The sequence below is a fragment of the Vipera ursinii genome, assembly GCF_947247035.1.
Source record: "Vipera ursinii genome assembly, chromosome: 2".
NCBI lineage: Eukaryota > Metazoa > Chordata > Lepidosauria > Squamata > Viperidae > Vipera > Vipera ursinii.
In genome coordinates, this window is record NC_139513.1 from 107,649,464 (window position 1) to 107,677,397 (window position 27,934).

A 27,934-nucleotide genomic window follows, 5' to 3' on the forward strand; every position below is an offset into this window, starting at 1 on the left:
AGAACTAAATACAGGGTTATAGTTATAATAATCATATTCTAACTAAAGATTATCCATAATATAAAATTAACCAAATTCATAATGTGCTTTAATTCTCCTTTAACATAGATACATACAAAGTACTAACACTAAAATTAATAACAATATCCCTCTAAAATCTACTCATAAGCTAAATGGAACTTTTTAGTCCCATATTTATTCTGAATATAATCTATATTCTAACTAAATATAATCTATATTCTAACTAAAGCTACTAAGCATCTTGAGCACATAACAGATTGTATAACTCCTGTACCAGCTTAAAGAATTATTTCAGCAGATCAATTTCTTTTTGCAAATCCACCTATTGTGAACAGAACACACAGCAGATGCCCATGTCCCATTGGGATGCATGATCCCACAGTCCTTGTTGACATCCTTGATTGGCTCTCCTTGATCCCAAAAACTAAAAAGAAAATAACAGAATATTTAATATTAACATATAATCACCTATATTTTTATGAATTTGCTATATTATTCCTGCATTCTACATTGAGATTATGACCTAGTATTTTTTCATCTTCATTTTAAAATAATTCTTAGCATACTATTAATGATATATGGAATACAATATAAGTAGAATGTTCTAATGGATGAGTTTACTAATCATGTAGCTCATATGGCTAGAGTCCCTACAGTTCTGGGGAGGAGATGGGATATTCAGCAACTTCAAAGTATTGCCTACTGTTCTTTCAAGAGTCACGATGACAGAAGGCAGGCAAGGACAGGTACCTAGTATTTACAAATTTTGACCTGGCTTCCAAAATCAAGCAAAAATGGTCAACACATGAGAAATTTGAATGTTGTGTACACAAACTTACTGAACCTCATCTTACTGAAAGATAGGGTTTGTTTTTTTGGGGGAAAGTGGATTTTATCAAGTATGGGAAATAATATGGGCATCCTAGACCAAGTCAAATCCAAAAAACATTAGGGAAATATTGGAAGCTTGACATACAGACAAATCAATAAACAGATAGAAATAAAGACACAATATAAAGCTAAGAAGGAAATAAAAGGGGGCAAAACATATCCACTCCAGCAACCAACATCCACAAAAGCATGGATTAGCACTGACAGACAAGAAGAAAATAATACCCTAATCAACCACACCCCCACCACTCATATACAAACACACACATACAAGAAAACACAGAGACACAGAGAGAGAGAGAGATAAGGAACAAATCTCATTAACATTGGATGATGTTACCTAGTTGGTTAATAAAATGTCTGCAAGCAAATAACCAAAGAGCACCAAGGATTTTGCAGTGTTTGTTCTGCAGTCATTTTGCACTTCCTTACCACTCTAGGATTTTTCAAACAGATTAAAGATGATATTCGTTTGAACCAGAAGATTCAAACTCATTCAAAGGAAACAGATATTCTGGTATTCCCTGGCCACATTCAGTCAGTCTCAATCTTTCACCCTGATTTGTTATTTTGTCTTCACTGTTTCACGGTGGAACACATCTTTTGTGGGTCAAGAAGACTATACCAAGTAGCTATGTCATCTTGTTGTTGCTACCTGTAGGTATTTTGCCATCTTTGCTATTAATTTGAATATTTCTAAAGGCACACTTATAATTCTGGACACTTTTCACCAACCAGAATTCATTCTGAGCTTTAGCTTTCACATCTCTGCAGTTCCACATCACTCGTAGTCTCCCTTCTGTCTCCTTTATATATCCTTTTTTAAAAAATTGTGTAGCCCCAAGTTTCCTGCTGTTCTACATTTTTTCCTCATGGATTGTGTGCAATTATATTTTTAGATTCTCTTTTTTAGAAGTTTCCACATATTTTGAGCTCTTTGGTTTTCTGAAACATGGGGCTTAAAAAAGAAAAAAAAGAAAAACATCCAAAATATACTCACCTCGTTCTGATTGGCATACCGCTATCTTTCCACTTCCACTGTCCTTCTAAATCACTCAAACCCAACCAATAATTGTCAACTCTATTGAGGTTATTTTTCAGAAAACCCTGAAACAAAAAATATAGGCCAATCAGCTTGACATAAATATTTGGGGAAATCCTGGGGAAGATCATCAAGCGTAGGATCTGTGAGCATCTAAAAATGAACAAGAAGATTAATAGAAGCCAGCATAGATTTGTCAAAAAGAGATCATGTCAGATAAACTTTATATCCTTCTTTGATCAAGTGGCTAAACTTGTGGATATAGTAAACATGGACTTCAGTAAGGCATTTGACACAGCAGACCACAGCTTGCTTCTTGACAAGATAGAAAAATATGGGATAGACAGCACCACCACCAGATGGCTGACCAACCACACCCAGCATGTAGTCCTTAATAGAACTGCATCAACATTTATTTATTTATTTATTTATTTATTTATTTATTTATTTATTTATTTATTTATTTAGATTTGTATACCGCCTTTTCACGAAAGACTCAGGGGGGTTTACAGGGTAATTAAAACAAGAAATACAAAAGTTAAAAACGATTAAAAAAATTACAACAGTCCCTGAAAAAGTAAAAGCCCCCAATTAAAATTAAAATTAAAATTCTCAGCCTGGGCCAGAGAGCTCGAAGAGCCAGGTCTTCAGGTCCCGGCGGAATGAACGGAGGTCGGGGGCAGTCCTCAGCTCCACGGGCAGCTGGTTCCAGAGGGCAGGCGCACCCACTGAGAAGGCCCTCCCCCTGGGTGTTACCCGCCGGAATGAACTGCCTCCGGAGCTGCGGACGGCCCCTGACCTTCGGTCTTTCCGCCATGACCTGAAGACTTGGTTATTCCAACAATCGGGTCTGGACTTTATGGGCCCATAAAGAAGGCTCTCCCCCTGGGGGTCACCAGATGGCATTGCCTGGCCAAGGGCACCCTGAGGAGGCCGACTCTGTGGGAGCATCTTGATTTCTTACCAGAATTATTTATATGGGAGGACTTACCTGCTCTTCATCAGATGAAATGCTAACCAGATATGCATTATAATTAATACAATTCCACAAGGCGTTAGTCCAGTTTGTCTTTTCAGTTGAAAAGTAATAACAGTATTTGCTTTGACGCTTCCAACTATTGGGGCATGAAGAAACAATTGTGATGCTTCCTTGGCTGCAGATGGATTCTACAAGGAAATATGACAGAAGCCTCTATTAGTCTTCAATGGTGTTTAGAAATTGCTGAGATCACATAGGCATATGAAATTAACAGTTTAAGTAGGCAGAGCACATACAGTATTGTGCAAAAGTCTTAGGCCAGTACCCATTTTGTTGTTTTAGAAAAGTTTTAGTAACCATCCATGATTATTTTTTGGTCTTGAATATAACCTCTTAAATATCCAATTTGTTTGTTGATTTCCCTTTGAGAGTGGCCTTGCTGATGCAAAAGTATACTTTTACAGTATGTCTGTCAGATTCTGTGATCTCTGGTATTTTGACTGGGAATGATGTAATTGAAAGTTGGTCTTATTAGCAAGCTTCCAATGAATTACACTCATACAACATGTGTCTGTTGTATGTAATGCTCAAGCATGTGTTGCACAAACTTCTTGTAATGGAACTTTTTGCACAGCAGTTATTTTGGCATGAAATAGTAGAACACATCCTGGGGTAAGTAATAACAGTACTTAGGGTTCCATTCCATTTAGGTTTATGGGAGCCAGGTGTCTGCTGTTGCTCAAGTGTAAGGGAAGATCACACTAAGTACTTGCCATTGTAGTCCAGGGGTGCCAAAGTGCCAGCCCGCGGACTGGGTGCGTCACACCAAAACTGCACCCAGTTGTAATACCTCACAGACAGATCATGTGATGTCGCGAGTTTGACACCTGTGCTGTAGTTTATGGAAGCTGTTTTTCCCCCCTGCTTTTTCCTATTTTTGAATACTGCATACACATTTCCTGAATTTTCTGGTTGTATTCTAATAAGGAGTCTGAGACATACACATCTTTTTACAGTTTTAAAATACACCATGGACAGCAACATGTTGCCTGAAAGAACACCACCATCCCCTCAAAAAGGATCTACAAATAATGTATGAAAAGAATAGTGGTAACCAATTCTGGCCTCCATATTCATAAGGGCCTTGTCTAGGCACCTCCGCTTCCTCTAAATGTAAACTGAAATTAATGCTTACCTGATAAATTTCAGATGTTTCAGAACACAACCTGGACAGAATCTGGTTCCTCCCCACTACAGTGTTAAACAGCAAGGGAAACTTTGTGGCTGAAAATATGTTTGTTATATGCATTTTCCTTGCCTTTCTGCCCATTTCTGATATTCACATTTTCCAACCAGGATGATTCACTTCTCATTTAAAAGAATCCAGATCTAGAACTTTTTTAGAGGTGTCTTACCTAAAATGTCCTCAGTTTCAATGAACCTGTTGTTTGTGTATTTTTCAGCCATCAGTTGTGTTGTTTTAACATAATCCAGGTCTTTCATCACTAAAAGACAAAACAAAATGCTAACAGAGATGTCATGAAAATAGATCTTCTATTGCCCAGCTCAGTTCCATGGTGGTCAAGACTTCCTGAGCCACCTCCAACTTTGGGCTAAGCAAAAGCAGAATGAAGCCTGGGAAACTCCACCAGAATCAAGCACCTCTAGAAGGGAGGTTGCTCCATAGCAGAGAGCTTGATACACAAATAGCCATTCCATCTGATCCCTATGGCCCAACTTCCCAAACAGAGTTCCAAATCCACATTTCTGAAAGGGGAGCTCCTTTCTGCAGAGAATGAGGTGGCTGGATGGAGTCACTGAAGCAGTAGGCGTGAGCCTAAATGGACTCCAGAAGATGGTAGAGGACAGGAAGGCCTGGAGGAACGTTGTCCCTGGGGTCGCGATGGGTCAGACACGACTTTGCAACCAACAAAAACAACAACAACAAAAGAACATCACTGGACACATAGTTACTAATTTAAAGATCAAAGGAAGGAAAGATAAGATCCAAGGTATTTTAGAAGATAGTTCCTTCTTTAAAAAAATCTTCTAGTACTAGAAGATGAAGGTAAAGCAGTGATTAATGTGTGACTGGGCACACAAACAGCAACTAGAGGCAGAACCATAGCAGAAAGAAGGTGAATATGCTTATAGACCGAGAGGGATTATGGCCCTTAGCAGTTGGGGGCCTGCAACAGATGAGGCCCATTAACAACTTCATATTAAAAGTGCCATCTAGTTTTGTTTTTTGTCCAATTCACAAGATAATTAAAGACATATAAACATTTAAATGCATAGTGCTTACTTTTTGCAAACTTTTCTGAGTAGTTTAGGTTTAAGTTCTCTACCTTGTTTGAAATTTCTGAGTCTGAAAAAGAAAATGAGACAAAATGTGGAATTTTTGCTTTTTACTGTAATCCAAAATATTCTTTCTTTGGAAATTTTGCAGAAGTAAAATTATCATTGCAGATGTTAAGCTAAGCCACACAATCCTATGAAAAATCACAGTTCCTTTTGATAATGTGTGTATTATACATACATACTATTATACAAACATTCACAAGATAATTTGTTGTTGTTAGTTGCAAAGTCGTGTCTGACCCATCGCGACCCCATGGACAACGTTCCTCCAGGCCTTCCTGTCCTCTACCATCTTCTGGAGTCCATTTAAGCTCACGCCTACTGCTTCAGTGACTCCATCCAGCCACCTCATTCTCTGTCGTCCCCTTCTTCTATTGCCCTCAATCTTTTCAAGCATTAGGCTCTTCTCCAGTGAGTCCTTCCTTTTCATTAGGTGGCCAAAGTATTTGAGTTTCAACTTCAGGATCTGGCTTCTAAAGAGCAGTCAGGGTTGATCTCCTCTAGGACTGACCAGTTTGATCGCCTTGCAATCCAAGGGACTCCCAGGAGTCTTCTTCAGCACCACAGTTCAAAGGCCTCAATTCTTTGGCACTCAGCCTTTCTTATGGTCCAACTTTCACAGCCATACATTGCATCTGGGAAGACCATAGCCTTGACTATACGCACTTTTGTTGGCAGGGTGATGTCTCTGCTTTTCAGTGTGCTGTCTAGATTTGCAATGGCTTTCCTCCCCAGGAGCAAGCATCTTTTAATTTCTTGCTGCAGTCCCCGTCTGCAGTGATCTTGGAGCCCAGGAAAATAAAATCTGTCACTACCAACAGATAGATTCAGATTCAGCCGTACCAACAGGCTGAAGAACAGCTTTTATCCATGGGCTGTTAGGCTTTTGAATGGGATGTAATCTTATGCAGAGTTGACTTGGGAGGCCGGTGTGTGGTGTAGTTGGTTCACATAGTGTGGTGGGATGGAGGGTTTGTTGTCACTGTGTGTTGGGGGGAGAGAGCACAGGGGGAGGCTCAGCTAATCTCAATGTACACATGTTGTACTTTGACAATAAAGGTTTATTATTATTATTATTACCTCCATTTCTTCCCCATCTATTTGCCAGGAATTGAGAGAACCGGATGCCATGATCTTGCTTTTCTTAATTTGAGTTTCAACCCAACTTTTGCACTCTCCTTCTTCACTAGTAACAAGAGGCTCTTTAGTTCCTCTTCACTTTCTGCCATTAGAGTGGTATCATCTGCATATCTCAGGTTGTTGATATTTCTCCTGGCAATCTTAATTCCAACTTTTGATTCATCTAGCCCTGCCTTTCTCATGATATGCTCTGCATATGAGTTAAGCAGGCAGGGTGACAGTATACAGCCTTGCCAGACTCCTTTCCCAATTTTGAACCAATCAGTGGTTCCGTGTCCAGTTCTCACTGTTGCTTCTTGACCCACATATAGGTTTCTCAAGAGACAGATAAGATGGTCTGGTACTCCCATCTCTTTAAAAACTTGCCACAGTATGTTGTGATCCACACAATCAAATGCTTTAGCATAGTCAATAAAGCAGAAGTAGATGTTTTTCTGGAACTCCCTAGCTTTCTCCATGATCCAGCATATGTTGGCAATTTGATCTCTAGTTCCTCTGCCTCTTTGAAATCCTGCCTGTACTTCTAGTAGTTCTCGATCCACATACTGCTGGAGTCTAGCTTGTAGGATTTTAAGCATAACTTTACTAGCATGTGAAATGAGAGCAATGGTGCAATAGTTTGAACATTCTTTGGCATTGCCTTTCTTTCAAGTTGGAATGTAAATGATCTTTTTCAATCCTATGGCCACTGTTGAGTTTTCTAGATTTGCTGGCAAATTTAGTGTAGCACTTTTACTGCATCATCTTTTAAGATTTTGAATAGCTCACCTGGAATACTGTCACCTCCACTAGCTTTGTTGTTGCTCAGCTTTCCTAAGGCCCATTTCACTTCACAGCTTGTTCTTGTATAGTTCTTCTGTGTAATTTTGCCACCTCTTCTTAATCTCTTCTGCCTCTGTTAGGTCCCTGCCATTTTGGTCCTTTATCATGCCCATTTTTGCATGAAATGTTCCTTTCATCTCTCCAATTTTCTTGAAGAGATCTCTAGTCCTCCCTATTCTATTTTGTTTTCTTCTATTTCTTTGCACTGTTCATTTAAGAAGGCATTCTTATCTCTTCTAGCTATTCTCTGGAATTCTGAATTCAATTGGGTGTATCTTTCTTTTTCTCCCTTGCCTTTCGCTTCCTCCTGTCCTCACTATTTGCAAAGCTTCCTCAGACAGCCATTTTGCTTTCTTGCATTTCTTTTTCTTTGGGATGGTTTTTGTTATGTATTGGGCTCAAATGTAATACCACGCGGATAACTGGAGCAGCTAACGGCTCTCCAGCAACTCAGACTACAAGTCTCCAGTGCTGCTATTGGTTGTCCCTAGGCGGGAATGTTTGCTTCAAACCTATTGGCTGCCGCCTAGGGGTTAGACTATAAATTGCGGCTATTTACAGTTCAGTTCCCAGTTCACATTCTGCAAGCAATAAACCATGAGTTTGCCTGAACTCACTTGTCTCACCTTCTTTCCTGCGCCAAAGAACCTGCTACACAACAGTTTTAGTTGCTACTTCTTGTACAATGTTGCGAACCTCCGTCCATAGTTTTTTAGGCACTCTATCTATCAGATCTAATTCCTTAAATCTATTTGTCACCTCTACTGTATATTCGTCAGGGATATGATTTAGTTCATACCTGAGTAGCCTAGTGCTTTTCCCTACTTTCTTCAGTTTAAGCCTAAACTTTGCAAGGAGAAGCTCATGGTCTGAGCCACAGTCAGCTCCTGCTCTTGTTTTCACTGACTGTATAGAGCTTCTCCATCTTTGGCTGCAGAGCATATAGTCAATCTGATTTCTGTGTTGACTGTCTGGTGATGTCCATGTGTAGAGCCATCTCTTGGGTTGTTGGAAAAGAGTGTTTGCTATGACCATCATATTCTCTTGACAAAATTCTGTCGGCCTGTGCCCTGCTACATTTTGTACTCCAAGGCCAAACTTGCCTGTTATTCCGGTTATCCTTTGGCTTCCTACTTTAGCATTCCAATCCCCCATGATAATAAGGACATCATTTTTTGGTGTTAGTTCTATAAGGTGCTGTAGGGCTTCATAGAAACAGTCAATTTCATCCTCTTCAGCACCAGTGGTTGGGGCTTAGATTTGGACTACTGTGATATTGAATGGTTTGCCTTAGATTCGAACTGAGATCATTCTGTCATTTTGGGGATTGTATCAGAGTATTGCTTTTCCTACTCTTTTATTGACTATGAAGGCTAGTCCATTTCTTCTGAGGGATTCTTGCCCGCAGTAGTATACCTGATGGTCATCTGAATTAAATACACCCATTCCTGTCCATTTTAATTCGCTGATTCCTAAGATGTCAATGTTCAGTCTTATCATCTCTTGTTTGACCACGTCCAGCTTGCCTTGATTCATGGATCTTACATTCCAGGTTCCTATGGAGAAAAAATCTTTACAGCATCAGACTTTCCTTTCACCACCAGATACATCCACAGCTGAGCGTCCTTTCGGCTTTGGCCCAGTCGCTTCATTCTTTCTGGCGCTACTAGTAATAGCCCTCTGCTCTTCCCCAGTAGCATATTGAATGCCTTCCAACCTGAGGGGCTCATCTTCCAGCATCATAATGTTTTGCCTTTTGGTACTGTCCATAGGGTTTTCATGGCAAAGATACTGGAGTGGGTTGCCATTTCCTTCTCCAGTGGATCATGTTTTGTCAGAACTCTCTGCTATGACCTTTCCGTCTTGGGTGGCCCTGCATGGCATAGCTCATAGCTTCATTGAATTATGCAAGCCCCTTCACCACAACAAGGCAGTAATCCATGAAGGAGTCACAAAACAATTAAAGATATATAAATATTTAAAGGCATAGTGCTTACTTTTTGCAAACTTCTCTGAGTAGTTTAGGTTTAAGTTCTTTATCTTGTTTGAAATTTCTGAGTCTGAAGAAGAAAATGAGACAAAATGAGGAATTTTTGCTTTTTACTGCAATCCAAAATATTCTTTGTTTGGAAATTTTACACAATTAAAATTATCATTGTAGATGTTAAGCTAAGCCACACAATCCTATGAAAAATCACAGTTCCTTTTGAGAGTATGTGTATTATACATACATACTGAGTATTATACAAACATATATAGCATGTAGGTATATGTGATGACCCTGCAAAGTCACCCATGGTATCCAGTAAAACATCCAGGTATCCAGTTAAAATAAGCAGGCCATCTTGGGTAGGAACAATATTGGAAATTTTTGGAGAAAGATAATCACTTTAGTAATGACAAAAAGATAATTTACACTGTGCAGAGATGTCAGTAGTAAACCACTCCTATACCTAACCAAGAAAAAAAATGGATAGACAATGTAAAGATAATGATGGATCTGCAACTCCCCAAATAGTGAGCTGAGAATTCTGGGGAGAAAATGGCAGATATTAAATGACTGGAATGGATGGAATATTTCTTACTGATTGGGAAGAGAGCATTTTTGCCAGTTTAAAGTATTTTTTTTCTCCAGTTGAAAACCAATGAACTATTTGGAAATCTAACTTTTTAATCAAGTATTTTAAAAACAATTGAGAGTTAAAGCTGGGGAATGAGCAAGATGAAGTCAAGAATCAGTCACTAGCAGCAGTTTTAAGGAACAAATCTAGTTAAGAGACCATCTGGCTGCCTTATATCTCTTCCTGTTGAGGAGATCCAAAGGTCGGTCCATGGAGAAGCTAAAATGAACATTTATGGTAGCTCACTGTTGAAGGAATTCTTCACTGTTACAAGTTCTCAGTTCTCATCCTTGGAATTTCTGAAAATACTATTGATACTGGGAATCACTTACCTTTCTCCAAGACCAAGAACAAGTGAGTAATCCACATTGCAAAGTTTATGGCTACTAGGGCATAAAGAATGGGTATGTGAAGTTTTCTAGTGTCATTCTCTTTTGCTGGTTTACAGGTGGAAGGAGCTGTGGAAGAGAAGATTAATGACAAGGTTTAGTTTCCAGCAATTAATTTTGTGGAGTACAAAGATGCAACTTTATGTAGACAAGCTTGTGCTCCTAACCTAAAATGGGACATGTTTCTTGAACTAAATAAAAGATTGAGTTTTATAGATAGAAGCAAAATATATAAAAAAAGTTTTACATTTGAAACTGACATAAAGGGATAAAGCCAAAGTAGGCATTGCTTAAAAAACCTATTTCAATCACGTGTTTCTTTCTATAGCTTCTGTTTGACAATGCAGTTCACCGTCTTTCATCCTAACCAACTGCACAGTCCTGCTAATACAGGAAAAAAATTGAGGGCAGTTTCCTCAATGCACTACTTTAAGCTCTTAGGCAAAAATTGGAAGATAGATAACGCTATAACAAATAAATAAGGCAGACAAACATATAAACAAACCACTACAGAGTTCTACTCTTAAGAATGTTGTCAGCAATGGGCTTTTGCCTCCACCTTCTTTTTTTAAATGGCAGATAGGAGCTTTGAGGAGTAACTTTCTTTTAGGAAAAAAAATATTGCAGTACTGTAATTAATCCAGCTGCAAACATTCCTTCTTTTTACAAGCTCATGATTTAAAAATTAAGTACGGTAAGCCTATTTTGACTCTAGACACACTATAAAAGAAACTTATATAACTTTCCGGAAAGGCATGAAGCTTTAGATTCAGGTAGAGCAGCACAAAGCTATAGAAGCCACAGTAGTATTTATCTGACTTTTATACAGGTGCTAGTTGAAAGAGGAAGAGGAAGAGATTCTTGGGATTTTTAATAATCCTGAAAATTTTGACAAGCCTCGCTACCCCTCTAAATTACCTTTCTCTTGAAATCAGAAATGTTGTGCAGCCCTAAAAAGAATTGTTATCAGTAGCTATTTAGGTGTGAACTCTAAATCATTCTGAAAACTGTACAGTCTCTAAAATATTTCACCTTTAAAGCTAATTAAATAAAACCCTTCTTCCTTTAGCAAATATTACTATGGCTGCACTAAAAGAGCCAATACCTTCTTTCTTTTCCATTTCTTTGAGAGGTAAAGATACTGTTACAGCACTACCATCATCATAATCATAATCATCATCACTATCCAAATGACTGGGTGAATCTAAAGAGGAAAAAAAATTGATTAACTCTTAATCTTTCTAAGTACAATACAAAGCAATTCACAGCCAACCCAGTATGACTTCATTGTTGGTAAATGTATTAGAAAAGCTGAATCACCTTTAATTCAGTTTCTTGTTATTTTAATATGCAAGTTCTATTGAAATTTGCAATCTATTTTTATTTAATTGAAAAGACATATTAGTGGTAGATACTTGTTTCATTGCTTCATGTTATTTTCATCTCATAGGCAATACTGCTTCTTTTGGAATACAAACTGCTGTGTTTGACCTCAATGTTGTATCCTCGTTGGCAACCTAGAATCTTCTGATTTCCACCCATTTCTCCGCACAATTCTACTGTATGCAGTGTTGTGGCTCACTCTTTTGTCTTCTACAAAAATCCATTCTTGCTCTAAAAGGCTTACGTTATTTTTAAGTTACAATCCATGAATATAAATGTTATAGTAAATATCTGAAAATGAAGATATAAATTAAATAGTTGTGCAAGCACTAACTTAGGAGAGTAATCAGAGTTGTTGGATGAAGCTTATCACTGAATTTTGGATTTGGAGAAGAAAAGAATACAGTTGGATAGGGCATGCTACAATATTTCTTTATTCAATGCAAAGTAAATTTAAGATGCTTCCATTGCTGTGCTGGGGGCAGGGGGGAGTATCAGGTGTAGCCATTTTATACTACTGTGAAAGAATAGTATGTAAGAGTGGGGTGGAATGTAGTTTGGATTTCCAGGAGGGAGGTAGCATTCCAGAGGACCAAGAGACAGTGAAGTTTAGATAGTTTGGTTGGGAGAAAGAGCATCAAGAGAGCTCCTCCATCGAACTTCTCAGAGCATATCTTTCGTGAGCAAGTAGTTGCTTTTGTTTGGCAAGATTTCTGTCTATAGAGGTGAGGAACAATAAAAGAAACTGCTTAGAAGTAGCTCTGAGTGTCTCTTGTAATTTTGTGGTCTGCCAACGCCTGAGATTTGATCAGCAGTAAATCTCACAAGTTTCTGGAAGATTAATTAACCAGGCCTGGTTTATACATCTGCTAAGCTATCAATTAGGACTCAGCAAATATTGGAGACTTGGCCTGAGAAGTAGCTACTTTCTTCATCACATACTTATCCAAAGTCATTTCCAAATCACAAAGATGAGAGCAAGAGACAGTACTAGAAACAGCCTCTGTTCCAAGTTCTTTCCCAGCATGAGATCTAATAGTTCTGCCATTTATTCTTCTTCCCATTTGAATAACTGAAAAAAATTAAAAATATCCTGCCAAGCTAGAGCTGTTTCTCTGCTGAGGTTCATGTCCTTTTAACCATGGCATAAAGATGTCTTGCTGTTTTAAAAGGTCATATTCTCATGACCTTATCCCATCCCGCTTCAGAGGTAGTTTTAATTTGTAGGTCTCTTTCAATTCCAAAATAGCGTTTCAGCTCTTCTCTTGATATACGTTGTTGTACAAATTATCTACTAGACCTCATTAAGCCTGCTGGTAGATACAATCCTCCAGGGCCATTCTGTGTTGGGTAGCACAGGAGTCTGGTTCTTTCAAACCTTGTTCACTATGACTCCAATTTCATGGGCCAATTCATAGAGCCAAAGACCTGCTGAATTGAATCTCAGAATCTCCTCTTACCCGTTTGCCCAGTCTTGGCAGTCTTAGATATCAGCACTGAGCAAGAAAGCAAATCAAGCAAATCTTTCAAAAGAGCTCCAAACCTGTCTATAAAAACTGCTAAAAAAACAACTGACAGTGGGGAGATGTGGCAATTTGAACACTGGAAAATGTGTGATCAGTCAAAGCTGCTATTGGAATGAGGAAATGAATTGCTGAAGCCACATGATATTGGTGCCATGAAAATTTGAAGAGACTGCATTTTTCTGTGACCAGCTGCCAAAATCATGGTAGTTTGGATAGAGAATGGACTAAAATTGATCTGTTAATCAGGAGGAAGAAGAAAGAAAGTTAAACTAATTAGCATACTCTCCAAGAATGGAGAAATCAAAATAATCATAGTAACTCACCTTTTGGGGTAACAGGAAATGATGGCAATGCTCCAGCAGACATATAAATACCTATTGACACAAAGAAAAAAAATCTTATTTAATATTTGATAATCTCTGGGGTATGTGTCATGACACCACAATCAGTATCATCAGTGTTATATGTACCAGGGCAATTCAGAAATAAACCTCCATTTGGTTATCAATGACAGACACTCACAGATACAGAGCTTTTATTATACATATTAGAAAACTACAACATTTTATTACTTTTTGACATAATCACCATTCAAATTGAGGCACGTCATAACATCTTACAAGGTTTGAAATTCCTTAGTAGTAGTCACTTGGTGCCAAATCTGGGCTATGGGGAGGTTGATCAAAAACATCCCAGCAGAACTGCTTCAAATGTTCTGTGGTTTGTGGGTGAGCATTATCAAGAACCAACACCACACCAGAAGTCAGCATGCCCCAACGCTTGTTATGGACAGCTTGTCTGAGTTTTCATAATATTTCACAGTAGACTTCTGAATTGATAGTCAAACCATGCTCCATGAACTTCACTAGCAGTACTCCTTTGGTATCTTCACATTTGGTAGGATTTTCTATGGCAGCATTTCTGGTGTGGTGTTGGTACACAATAATGCTTGCCTGCACACTGTTAGACGCACCCAAGAACTTTTGAAGCAGTTCCGTTGGGATGTTTTTGATCCCCCCCCATAATTCACTTTTGGCGCCAAGCGATTACTACTAAGGAATTTTAAACCTTTTGTAAGACATTATGACAAGTGCCTCAATTTGAATGGTGATTATATCAAAAAGTAATGTAATGTTGTAGTAATGTAATGTGTATAATAAAAATTCTGTATCTGTGACTGTCTGTCATTGATAACGAAACGGAGGTTTGGTGGAGCAGTGGGCTAATGCCTCCTTAAGTAACACCAGCTGCCTGCAATTAGTGCAGGTTCGCATCCCACCAGGCTCAAGGTTGACTCAGCCTTCCAGCCTTCCAAGGTAGGTAAAATGAGGACCCAGATTGTTGGGGGCAATAAGCTGACTTTGTAATAATGCCGCTTGGTGTGTGTGTGTGAAAGCCCTAACAAGCAGGCATATACATAGAATGAAGGCTACTGCTAAGCTTGTAAGCCGCCCTGAGTCTTCGGAGAAGGGCGGGATATAAATGTAATAAAAATAAATAAAAAAATAATTATTTCGGGAAATTGCCTTTGTATGTGTGACTGTGTGTGCTCATGCATGATTGTGGTTAAAATAGTGACTAGAGAGCTGATATTTTTGTCACAGGTCATATAGCCTTTCCATATATAATTATGCACTTGGCCATCATAAAACATTTTATTTAAGATGTAATCTTAGGTGGATTTATTGGAGAATATATCCCATTCACATAGCAGCATTTACTCAGAATTATTTTGGAACAGAACAACATAGAAATACTTCTAATAAACATGTAGAAATTCCATTTTAAATGTTCTCTAAGCAACAAGACATGTACCTAAAAATCCAGATTATTCATTAGAAATAATAATTATAATTATTATAATCTCTCAGGGAGGTAGTACCTTGATATGATTGTGAATCTTGTGTGCTCTGAGGAAAATGAGAGCTATGCCTGAGGTTCAGTCATACTGGTGAGACAAAACAATAGGGTGAGACAAAATTTACAGAAACCCATATTGGATTGGTCATCACCTGGGTCAACAAGGACCACATTAAGTGTTGGAGTTCCTGAACATCTGGTGACAAATAGGCTACAGGATTCAAATAAGCTTCTGGCTAAGCAATCAGGCCTAGCAGCTGCAGGATGACTGGAAGAAAAGTTGTTTACCTGTTGCAAGTATACAAAGATTGAAAACAAAGAAATAATGGCCTGTTATTAGAAATCAATTTCAGTGAGAAGAGGATATCTGAAAAGAATATACCAGTTCTGAAAAGAAAAAGATCCAGAATTAAAAATAAGAAATTAGAAAGAATACAACAGAGGCTAGTAGATCAATGATGATTATAATATGAAACAAAGGATTTAAAGAAGCAGAATTGCAAAGAACAGCAAAGATCTATCTACCCAGGGCAAAGAAATTAAAGCCTTGCCAGAAGTAGATCAGGCTGTAGAGGCAAACTGAATTCTTGATGATAAGGCACCCTCTGCCTTCTCCTTGGAAACAATGAAGCTTTCTAACTAAAAAACAAGAACTGAAACGAAAAATAATTGAGCATCTGAAACAATAGAAAAACAACGTAATGAGATTGCTTGCATTGGAGTTTGCTCCAAAGAAACAGCTACCACAAGAATCCAGAGGAAGAAATTATTTTGGGAAATATTAAAAAGGCAGAATATATTTCCCCAAAGGAATATTGGAGAAGATCTTTAAAAAGGCAGAAACCACTCTGCTCCATGTGGTCACTTTTTTCCAGAGCCATCTTTCTGTCTGGCTCCCCTCTTCAATAAACTACAACCTTCTTTCCAAAGCAGTTGCCATATTGTTATACAGGGCTTTTTTTCTCATAGAACTCTCAGAACTGAGTTCTGGCACCTTTTTGGGATGGAACCTTGTAGGGTAGGCAAGGCAGGTTGTATGACATGTGTGAGTTCCGGCACCTTTTTTCTTTTACAAAAAAAGCACTGCTGTTATATAAAACAGGGGTGTCAAACTCAATTTCTTTGAGGGCCGCATCAGCACTGCGGTTGCCCTCAAGGGGCCGGGTGGGTGTGGCCTGGGTGGGCGTGGCCTATTGGGTGGGCGTGGCTAGAGTGCGTACGGCCTACTGGATGGGCATGGCCAGCTCTACATCGTTCGCATCAAGGGTGCCTATGGGGGCCTGGGCAGGAGTGGGACAGATCTGAGGGTCTCTGGCAGAAGGAGGGTCTCTGGGCCAGGGCCAAGGCAGTGGGGGCCGTTCCCTCACTGTTTCCAGGATGGCTTCGCGGGCCACATGAAACCACTTCGCGGGCCGGATCCGGCCCCCGGGCCTTGTGTTTGACCAGCTCATTGCAAGAAACAAATCAACCAATCTAAAGCACAGCTGCAGTTATAACTGAATACCATGGACTGATTTCAAATGCAAAATCAACGAACAAGAAAGAAAAGCCCAACACTGCACTACCAGAATGGAAGATCAGGCTGGAAAATAAGATGAGCATGCTAAGATCAGATGCAAGCAAGCTAGAACAAATGAAAGGAAGCTGAAGAACTTGAAGGCCAAAGAATGCCTAATCAAGAAATATCAGCTGAAAGCAAGGAAGATCAAGGAAGCACTGAAAATAAGAAACCATCAAACAATAACTAATAACTAAAGTAATAACTAATAGTGACTAGAAATTGAATAATATAACCAAGGAGATTAGCAGATATGAAACTTTAATTGTACACTATGGGCAGAATCTCCAGCTTCAGTCAAATCAGTAATGTTTTTACCAGTCCTTCAGTTGAGAAATTCCAATGAACCAGTCAGCACCGAACAAAGAAAAAACAGTGTAGTTCTGGGTGCAACTTTGGACAACCCAAAGAAATAAAACAAGAATGCAGCTTGGTTAAAAGAGATGAACAAGAATAAAAAAGAAGCTGAAATAAAAGAACTTGTAATAACAGCAGAAATGATAAAGAAAAAGGCAAGGAAGATGAAGTATTGGTCAGCCTCAGATGAAGATGGTTTTTGGTTGAAACATCTGACTGGCCTCTGCCTACTCACTGCCAAACAGTTTAACAGGATATTGAAAGAAGGTGAAATGGAAGATTGGTTAACATCTGGCAAAACCTCTCTGATGATGAAAGATCCAGCAAAAGGGTTGATTAACCTGCAGCTGCCAAAAAAGCCAACACATTGTTAGGCTGCATTAACAGAGGGATAGAATCGAGATCACGTGAAGTATTAATACCACTTTACAATGCCTTGGTAAGGCCACACTTGGAATACTGCATCCAGTTTTGGTCACCATGATGTAAAAAAGATGTTGAGACTCTGGAAAGAGTACAGAGAAGAGCAACAAAGATGATTAGGGGACTGGAGGCTAAAACATATAAGGAACAGCTGCTGGAATTGGGTATGTCTAGTTTAATGAAGAGAAGGACGAGAGGGGACATGATGGCAGTGTTCCAGTATCTCAGGGGTTGCCACAAAGAAGAGGGAGTCGAGCTATTTTCCAAAGCACCTGAAGGCAAGACAAGAAGCAACGGATGGAAACTAATCAAGGAGAGAAGAAACTTAAAACTAAGGAGAAACTTCCTGGCAGAACAGTTAATCAGTGAAGCAACCTGCCTCCAGAAGCTGTGAATGCTCCAACACTGAAAGTTTTTAAGAAGAGACTAGACAGCCATTTGTCTGAAATGGTATAGGGTTTCCTGCCTGAGCAGGGGGTTGAACTAGATGACCTCCAAGGTCCCTTCCAACTTCTTCTTCTTCTTCTTCTTCTTCTTCTTCTTCTTCTTCTTCTTCTTCTTCTTCTTCTTCTTCTTCTTCTTCTTCTTCTTCTTCTTCATTATTATTATTATAAAACTTTTATTCATAAAACATGAAACAGTCAACTGAACAGTCAAATTGACTGGCACTAATGGTTGACATGGGTGGCTGCCATCATCCTAGGTATCAAACAGGTATCTCCTTAAAATGTAAGATGTTCCGAGTAGTGCAGTTTTTTGTAGCTTTGCTGGAGTTTATTATTATTATCTTTCAAAATGCTAACTGATGTCATAGCTGATGCAGTCCTACAGCATCTAATTGAAAAAAAGCTCTTTGTGCCTGAGCAGAAAGGAAGCTGTCCAAACAGCAAAAGAACAAAACATCAGTTCCTAATTGACAAAAAGATTTTGGAAAACTGCAAGAGAAGGATGACCGGCTTGAATGTAGTGTGGATTAGTTACAAGAAGGCATTCAACTTCCTAAAATGTGACTGGATAATAAAACACCTAGAAACACCAGGAGTCAGTAGAAACATCAGAAATTTTGTGCAGAGTTCAAAAACACAATGGAAGACACATAGTTGCTAGTCAATGGTGATGGGAAGGTTAGTATCAAGAGAGGAATCTTTCGAGGAGACTCACTATCACCACTACTGTTTGTCATTGCAGGGATTCCTGTGTGTCAGCAATAGTGAACAAATACCTCAACAAATGAATTGTTGTAAGAAGGAGTTATTACCTGTACTTTCCTGTGAAGTGGCTAAACGGCATTTATTTATTTAATGTATTTCTAGGCCACCACAATCAAAAAGACTCTTAGTGACTTCCATAGATCATGTCAATTCTATGAAGTAGCCTTCCTGATGTATAACCTTCTAAATGTGTTAGATTTCCATTTCCATAACTTCCAGCCAGCCAATTTCCTTTGACCACTTTTGTTTAGAATGGGCATACCAGAAAGGCACCAATTTGGCAGATTGGGTTGTGGGGCATATATCTGGATTTACATTACATTGCAGTAGCCTTCCCCAAATTTGTGCCTTCCAGCCGTGCCAGAATTAAACTCAAAGGAACCAGATCAATTTTTTCTCCTAAAGAAATTTTCTCTGTGTTCAAAAAGCTCAGAGGAACTGTCATGTTTCCGACGTATGGGCTTTTCAAGTGACTCTGAGGCATTGTTTACCTTAAAAGTCCTTTATTAGCCTAATACACCGGCAAATGCTTGCTCGAAGGAAGCTGGAATCTGAAATCTCCGCCCCTTGCACAATATAATTAAACACAATTCTCCACCTTTCTAATTTTGTCATTAATCATATTCTCCAATTAATTTAAAGAATCAGTTTCCCTTCCCTTAGAAGAACCGCCAAAGTCTTATCTTCTTTAGAGAGACAACTGGCCTTCAAAGTGCATTCCTACTCTTCCCTCCCACCAATTTTAAACTAAAACAATGCACAAGCCTTAAAGCAATGCACAAGTTTAACATATGAAATAGCTACTCCTTCATCTCTTGTCAAGCAATAACATTCAATGTTAGCAGCGTTGACATCCAGCCCCCCCTTAGAAAGAGGACAAATCCTGTAACGTAAACAAAACACAAGTTAGGAATTGGCTTTTGGTTTGTTGGGGTGTTTCTCATAAAACCTTGTGATAAGTATGTCACATCAGTAGATTTCACCCAAGTGGCTTCAGACAATGGGTATCCCTTCCACTGTACTAGGTATTGCAATTTTCCCTTAAAGATTCTAGAGTCAAGAATACGTTTCACTTCATAATGGGTTTGACCTGCTACCACGAGGGCTCCAGGTGCTTTCTTAGGGGGAGGTCTTAAAGTGGAGGTTTGAAAAGGTTTCAGCAAGCTACAATGGAACACCGGGTGAATTTTCCCCAAAAGTCTGGGTAGTTTCAATTTCACTGTGACCGGGTTGATGATTTTCACAATGGGGAAAGGCCCCAAGAATTTTGGTCCCAATTTCTTGTTGGGTAGTTTCAGGTGTAGGTATTTGGTCAACAAATAGACCTTTTCCCCAGCTTGGAATGTTCTTTGGGGAGCTCTCTTTTTGTCAGCTTGCTTTTTGTAGGTCTCAAAAGTCTTTTTTAAGGCCACCTTTGTATTTTTCCAAACTTCTTCCCAACCCCTCACCCACTGATCAAGAGTCTGGGAAGCGGAGGGTAACTGAGGGTATTCCGGTATGGGGTTGAATTCTTTACCTGTGGTTACATGGAAAGGAGTGTAGCCGGTGCTGCTATGTACTGAATTATTGTAAGCCACCTCTGCAAAAGGGAGGAGGTCGGTCCAGTTTGTTTGTTGGTAAGAGACGTAGCATCTAATGTATTGTTCCACCATTTTGTTGGTGGACTCTGCGGCTCCGTTAGTAGCCGGGTAAAAAGCAGTTGATAGGCCTTGAGATGATCCAATTAATTTAAGAAAGTTTCTCCAAAATTTCGCTGTGAACTGCACCCCTTTGTCCGAAATTATTCGCTTAGGGACACCATGTAGTCGATAGATATGTTTTAGGAACAACATAGTCAGGTGTTGAGCCGATGGAAGTCCTTTGCAGGCGATAAAGTGAGCCTGTTTTGAAAATAGGTCTATCACAGTCCAAATGACAGTATTTCCTCTACTATCAGGTAGGTCTACTATAAAGTCCATAGCTATTTCTTCGCATGGTTGAGAAGGTTCGGCCACTGGTTGCAATAACCCAGGTTTCTTTCCTGGGATTCTTTTCATGGTGGCACATACAGTACAGCTCTTGACATGGTTTTCTATGTCTTGTTTTAGTCCCGGCCACCAAAACTGCCGGCGAATGAGATGTAGAGTTTTTAGATATCTGAAATGTTCAGCCTGTTTGACATCATGGCTGTGGTTGAGGGCCTTAAGGTGAAGAGCTTCAGGCAAGTACAATTTTACCCCCTTGTGAGCCAGACCATCCCTGCATGTTAGGGATGTCTGATTGTCTTTAAACCATTGATCAGTGAGCAGTTCTTGTTTTATTTTCTTTACCCCGGGATCATCAGGATTAGGGGTCCGCGAGGTGTGAGTTGGGATGCAGTTTGTGGACTGGGGATAATTGCCTCATGAACTTCTTTGCATTCACTTTTGTATTGTGGCAATCGGGAGACCGCATCAGCTAGGAAGTTTTTTCTTCCTGGTATGTACTTTAGAGTAAAGTTGAAACGGTTGAAGTACTGTGCCCATCATACTTGTTTTGGGGACAATTTTTGGGGAGATTTTAGTGCTTCTAAATTTTTGTGATCTGTCCATACTTCAAAAGGCACCTTGCTCCCTTCTAAGTAGTACTGCCAGTTTAATAGCCCCCCACCTAATTGCGAAGGCCTCCTTCTCCCAGACTGTCCATCTCCTCTCGCTTTCAGTAAATTTCTTAGAGGTGTAAGCACAAGGTTGTAGGACCCCACTTTTATTCTTTTGCAATAACACTGCTCCAACTGCCATGTCGCTGACGTCTGCCTGAATTACAAAGGGCTCCCCTGGGCAAGGGTGCTTTAGGACTGGTTCAGCCACAAATAGTCTTTTTAAATTCTCAAAAGCTTTCTGACAACTCATAGTCCATGCTAGCGGCTGGCCAGGTCATGGTTTTCCCCCTCCCTTGCCCGTTTTGAGTAGTTCTGTAAGGGGTAGAGCAATCTCGGCAGAAGAGGGAATAAATTGACGGTAGAAGTTGGCATACCCTAGGAAGCTCTGGAGCTGTTTGCGGGTTTTGGGGGGATGCCATTCAATTACAGTTTTTACTTTGGCTGGGTCCATTTCGATACCCTCATTGGAGATTCTATAGCCAAGATAATCTAATCGGGTTTGGTGAAATTCACATTTTGACAGTTTGACATAAAGTTTCTTTAACACTTCTCTGACCAGTTTTATGTGGTTGGTCATATTCGTGCTGTATATCAAGATGTCATCAAGGTATACTAGGACCCCTTTGTATAGGTGTTCATGTAGGACCTCATTGATCAATTGCATAAATACGGCTGGGGCCCCCTGCAGTCCAAATGGCATGACTTTGAACTGGTAGCTCCCCAAGGGGCAGTTGAAGGCTTTCTTCCAATCGTCCCCCTCCTTATTCTTACCTGGTAATATGCTTCTCTCAGGTCTAACTTGGTGAAGATGCTCCCCTTCGCCAGATGGGTTAGCAAGTCTTTCAGGAGGGGGAGAGGGTATTTATTTCCCACACCCACAGCGTTTAGGCCTTTATAGTCCATGCAGAGATGTAAAAACCCATCTTTTTTCTCTTTGAACAACACAGGGGCTCCCACAGTAGACTTGGCCGGTTCGATGAATCCCCTTGCTAGGTTTGTATTCACATATCGCTGCATCTCCTCCATTTCAAGGGGGGACATAGCGTACATCCTTGGTCGGGGGAGTTTGGCCCCTGGTAGCAGTTCAATGGAACAATCATTGGGATGGTGAGGAGGCAAAGTATTGCATTCTTTCTCACTAAACACCTCCGTTAGGTCCTGGTACTCACCGGGGATGAGCGGCAGCCATGTGTGCTTGCTCATTGGGTGGGCTAAAATCCCCTGTAACATCTGTTGAATCAATGGGGGGATCGGGCCCTATGGGTAATCTCACAGTTCTCATTCCTTTTTCCCACCAGATAAGTGGCTTCCATTTGTCTAGCCAGGCTAGTCTTAGGATCACAGTCTCAGACATCTTTGGAGCTACTAGGAAGCGAATAAACTCCCAGTGCTCACCTATCTCCAAGCGTAAGGGCTCTGTTAATTGCGTGACTAAAGTCCCTCCCATTAGGGAACCATGGGCTTGCTTGAACCTCACAGGTTTGGAGAGCGGCTTGGCCCGTATGCCCAGTCTCAAGGTACATGACAGGCTAATGATGCATTGGGAGCAGCCGGTATCAAGTAGCACTTTCAGGTCTACTTGTGCCCCTGACTTAGGGATTATGAGTTTAGCAGGCAATAAAAAAGGTAGGATGGGTTGACTCACCATCGGGTCGTTCTCCCCTTCATCGTTGCTGTCAAAACCAGGTAAAGTGGGGGTGGGCCCAGTCAGTGGGCCAGTGTCCTCCTGGGTGGGGGACCTAACCTGGGTAACGGGCTCCTGGGTGGCCCAGTTGGACTTTTCTCTCAATGGCTGCTGTGCGGCTTTCTTCCTCATTGTTGGATCTGGTCTACTCTGCTGTTGCGGGTAAGGAACTGGGCAGTTCGCTGCTCGATGTCCCTGCTGTGCACATCGAAAGCACTTGATTGGTGGACCTGTAGGTGGTCTAGGTCTTTCGGCAGTAGCAGACGTTGGGGGTTTTTAGGGTGGTGGTAGCCATCTGGATCCTGGTTTTGGTGCAGTTTTAGGTGGGGGAGGCTTTTTATAGCGGGCGAGCTGGACATCTAATTTCACCGCTGCCTGGTACCATTCATGCAGCTGGTCGGGTACAGCTCGATAGATAAATCCCTGAGAGAGGTGGTTGTCTAACCCTTCTCTAAAAAGATGAAACATTGATTGCTCAGGCCATCTCTCTATCCTTCCTGCCATCTTTTGCCATCCTGCACATACTCTAGGGCAGGCCGGCCAGCTTGCTTTATCTCATGGATTTGTTCTTCTGCTTTGAGGGCAATGGATGGGTCCTCAAATCTTTCCCTCAGCCCCAGAAGGAAAAGGTGGGGGTCCTCCAATTCAGGGCCTGCTTGTTATATAAATTGTTCAACCATTCAGATGCTTCTCCCTCTAGGTTGGACGCAATCACATCGACCATCACACCCGGGTCCGGGTAAGAGTGACCCCAGCGATTCAAGTGAGAGCGTACTTGGTTGAGGAAAAAAATCCGTTTCTCTGGGTCCCCATCAAAGGTTGTTCTGAAGGGTGGGCTCATCATTGCTTGCTGGGGCCCCCATTGGTGCTGTCCCCACCCTAGTTGTTGGTTCAACGGCTGCTGGGGCCCCCATTGGTGCTGTCCCCCCTTGGTTGTTGGATCAACTGTTGCTGGGGGTCTCACTGCTGCTGGCCCCCTCCTGGTTGTTGATTTACTGGCTGCCAAGGCCCCCACTGCTGTTGTGTCTCCAGTGGCTGCTGGCCCCACTCTGGTTGCTGATTTAATGGCTGCCAGGGGCCCCCCTGCTGCTGGACCCTCTGGCCCTGCTGTACGTTCAGGGGTTGCACATCTGGGTCCTGCTGCTGCCACCCTTGCTGGTTGTCCTCCCACCAGCTCCTGATCTCCAGGCTTCTGCACCACCCCCAGCTGTTGCAAGGCTTCTATTAGCTGGGGCAAGCTCAGAGGTTTTTGGCCTTCCACTTGTGGGGGCTCCCTAAACTCCCATTGCTGCAGAGGCCCCAGGCTGGGGTCCTCTGTCTCTATGGATCTGGAGGGCTTAGCAGGGGACTCCTGGATCTGGCAAGCAGTCTGATCTGCAGACAGGATTTTCCACTCACCTGAGTATTCAATCTCAGCTGGCCTGGCTGCTCCGAGGCTCTTGGAGTCTCTGCTGGGCTTAATCCACTCTCCTGGTTGTTTGGGTCCAGCTCCCAGCTGGGAGGATTGCTGAAACTCTTTCCTTGCCGGCTTCTTAGCTGGCCCTTCCCCCACTGGGGTGGCTGCTGGTGCCGGGGAGCTGGCTTCAGGCAATTTTACTCCTTCCATTATGGGATCTTCCCCAACTCTTTGCCAGACTGCCTCTGAAGCTTGGAGACAGCGATGGGAGGTTGGGACTCCCTAATTAGTTTAAAAAGTAGTGTGGATTCCAGCTTGATGTCAAGTTTCCGACTATGGGCTTTTCAAGTGACTCTGAGGCATTGTTTACCTTAAAAGTCCTTTATTAGCCTAATACACTGGCAAATGCTTGCTCGAAGGAAGCTGGAATCTGAAATCTCTGCCCCTTGCACAATATAATTAAACACAATTCTCCACCTTTCTAATTTTGTCATTAATCATATTCTCCAATTAATTTAAAGAATCAGTTTCCCTTCCCTTAGAAGCCAAAGTCTTATCTTCTTTAGAGAGACAAATGGCCTTCAAAATGCATTCCTACTCTTCCCTCCCACCAATTTTAAACTAAAACAATACACAAGCCTTAAAGCAACACACAAGTTTAACATATGAAATAGCTACTCCTTCATCTCTTGTCAAGCAATAACATTCGATGTTAGCAGCGTTGACAGGAACATTTTAAGAATGTGCTTGTTCCCCCATAAAAAGAAGATTGCAAATCTGTCCAGCATTGAATGGAACATGAACGCAGTAGCTAGGTACCAACTTTTTTCCCCAGATATATTAAGGTACTTGTATCAAAAGATAAACAAACAACAAAACAAATATTTTCCTTTGATAAAAACATTTCAAATCCTACAATCTGAATTTTCTATCAATTAAGTTTAAGTTTTCTAACTCTTGATTCTATCTCTCAATTATGCTATTTATCATTAGATATTAGAAAAGTGTTTCATGGTGGCTGGCCATTCCAGCATTCTGCATTGTACAGCTCATTTCTTTCTTTTTTAATAATACTGTCAACTCTCAGAACTCTACAATGGCACTCACTCCACCTATAGTGGGAATGCAACCTACAATTCGAATGCCATCAATGGACAAACCAGCCATGCTCTATTGTGGAGGGCGTGGGGTTGCTGCTGCTGCTCACTTTGCTTGGCTTTTGCTCAGATTTCTCTCCTAAAATTTTAGTGTAGGATTTCTGGGATTTGGGGCAAGACTGTAGATCTGCTTTGTGTCCTGTCTCCTCTTTGTGCATAGTTGTTTGTAAATAAGCCTTCATTTATTTCACATACTTTTCCCATCACAATTCAGAAAGACACTTGGTGGCTTGCATACAATAGGTCATGAAGTTAAACATCCACTAAAAACTCAAGAGTCATAAATAAGAGATAAAAACAATAAACAACATAAGTAAAAATCTCAGTAATACCAGAATAATAGAAAATAAAAATGGTAAATGCCTTAGATCTTTGCAAAGCTTAGTAAGTGATGACCTCGGGACAGCTGACCATTTGGAAAATTGGAGGGAGCATGTAACCCCTTTGCAATACAGCATTTGCATCAATGCAATCCTTATTCTCTTAGAAGCTTTTCTGAAAGTTACATTTAAGGAAAATTAGGGTCTTGTTTCAAATCCATATTGACATAATCCTTTGACTGGTGTTCATCTTACACGAAGGAAGGAACTACACATTTTAGTGATAAAAGCAAGAGCTAGAGATCATGATCACGTACCTGAAATAGAGATGTCCTAGTGGATGAAAAAATAATAATTTCTTTGGAGAAGGAAGGAGATAAACTACTTCATCATCAGATAAGAAATGAAAGCGCAATTTGGAACTTTCACAGATATTTTGCTTAGTTCTGCAATATGTCAAGTATTCCCCTTATTCAGTTCAAGCAGTGCTTCCTATGGTAAACCAAGTTCTTCCTCTTTGCAAATGATCATTAATGAGCTGTTAACACTGAGTTCCTTGGGTTAAGAAATGAAAGAGTGAGATAAAGTGGTTATGGGGCATTCTGCCTATTTAAGGCCATGGAGTGCCTCTTCTTGCATAATATTGTGGTTTTTCCAAGCAAGAGAGCAAATACTTAAGAAAAACCTGTCAGGGTCATAACTGTTACTAAAATAGCTAGTGCACCATCCTGAATTCATAGCCACCCATCTGATAGTGGGAAGCTTGAGAAAGAAGTCATGCTGGTTGGGGATTCTGTATCTGTGACTGAAACAATATCAATACCAAGCAGGTGTGACACAGTTGTCAGAGGGAAATTGAAACATGCTTTTAAGACACGTATAACTAACCATTTTCAGTACTAGGTCCAGTGACATTTCACACTGTGCTCATGTAACATTACACAACTGTCCTTTTAGGAAAGAAAAGTCATCTCCAGTAAAAGCACATCAGAGCAAAAAGTGAAGAGAAGGATTAGTTAGTTATTTTGCTTCTTGAAAGCAGGATGGACATTTCCTCTATTAGAAAAGGCAACTGAGCAACTTTCTTCTGAAGCTCAAAGGATAGAAAATCAGTTTATCTATCCAAATAATAAATATATATAGAGAGAGAGACTGGGACCACATACGAGCGTCAGTGTGGTGTAGTGGTAAAGCTACTGGCCTAGAAACTGGAGACAGTGAGTTGCAGTTCTGCTTTCAGCAACAAAGCCGACTGGGTGACTTTGGGTCAATCATTCTCTCTCCGCCCAACCCACCTCAGAGGGTTATTGTTATGGGGAAAATAAGAGGAGGAAGGAATATTAAGTATGTTTGTTGCCTTAAGTTACTTACAAAGTAATAGGCAGGATAAAAATATAATAAATAAATACGTTGCTTAACATGCTACACAAACTAATGGGCAAAAATTGAATCAGATCATACAGCATGTGGCAACATTTTGCAATCATGTTGCAAAATAATTTGAGATGACTATAGACAACCAACTTTAGTTTTTTTCCTGCAAAATTGTATATCCTGTCTCATAGTCCTCTTTAGGATTATCCCATTCTTAAAAGGGGATTAGGAAAACCTGTCAAAGGGATCATGATATGGAACATATTTTCATTTTTGAACTGCCACAAGATGTTACTTTTATTCTGGTGCACTACAGGACCTTTTATTTTAGTATGCATTCTAGTGCAAACAGTCCTCATCAGATTTCACCAGTCTCACCACTTTTACAAGATGCAACTATTTCACTCTCCGGATCTCCCAAACAGCATGGCCATGAGAGTCCTAGGGATTGGTCCTTGCATCTGGAGAAGGCTGATCTGGCATCCCACTTGTGGTAGGAATGCACTACCGCTAGCCTTCCATTCCAGTCCTATCAGGGCCAGGGCTGGTCCTACCTGTTGGCTGTGAGGCTATCCTGCGATTTGGCAGTTGAGCAGGTGGCCTTTTTGCATGTTGATTCCTTGCATCCATTCCTCCTGGCTGTGTGAATCCTAATGAAGAAACCTGTCTCCAAATCTTCTAGGTGCATTAAGTATTCTATTGGTATATTCTAGTTGTCAAAGCTTCACCAGGGTTCACTAACCCTTACTTCCAGTTATTTCACTTCAGCAAAGCTATTTTGAGTACCGCTATGCAAATA

At 40.6% G+C, this 27,934-nt stretch overlaps 1 protein-coding gene across 2 annotated transcripts; it reads right to left on the reverse strand.

The window, feature by feature from the left end:
- On the reverse strand, positions 1-27,783 carry LOC310633764 (CD209 antigen-like protein A). 2 transcript variants are annotated; one of them, XM_083351638.1, is made up of 10 exons: positions 27,690-27,783; positions 13,499-13,549; positions 11,372-11,470; positions 10,210-10,335; positions 9,254-9,316; positions 5,239-5,301; positions 4,349-4,438; positions 2,946-3,121; positions 1,913-2,019; positions 1-445 (listed from the first exon to the last, which is right to left on the reverse strand). In XM_083351638.1, exons 1-10 carry the CDS (start codon positions 27,763-27,765, stop codon positions 313-315), a joined length of 984 nt encoding a protein of 327 aa, XP_083207764.1. In that variant the 5' UTR covers positions 27,766-27,783; the 3' UTR covers positions 1-312. The 2 variants fall into 2 exon arrangements, with proteins under 2 accessions (XP_083207764.1, XP_083207765.1); XM_083351639.1 differs by lacking the exon at positions 5,239-5,301.
- Between the last annotated feature and the right edge of the window lie 151 nt (positions 27,784-27,934).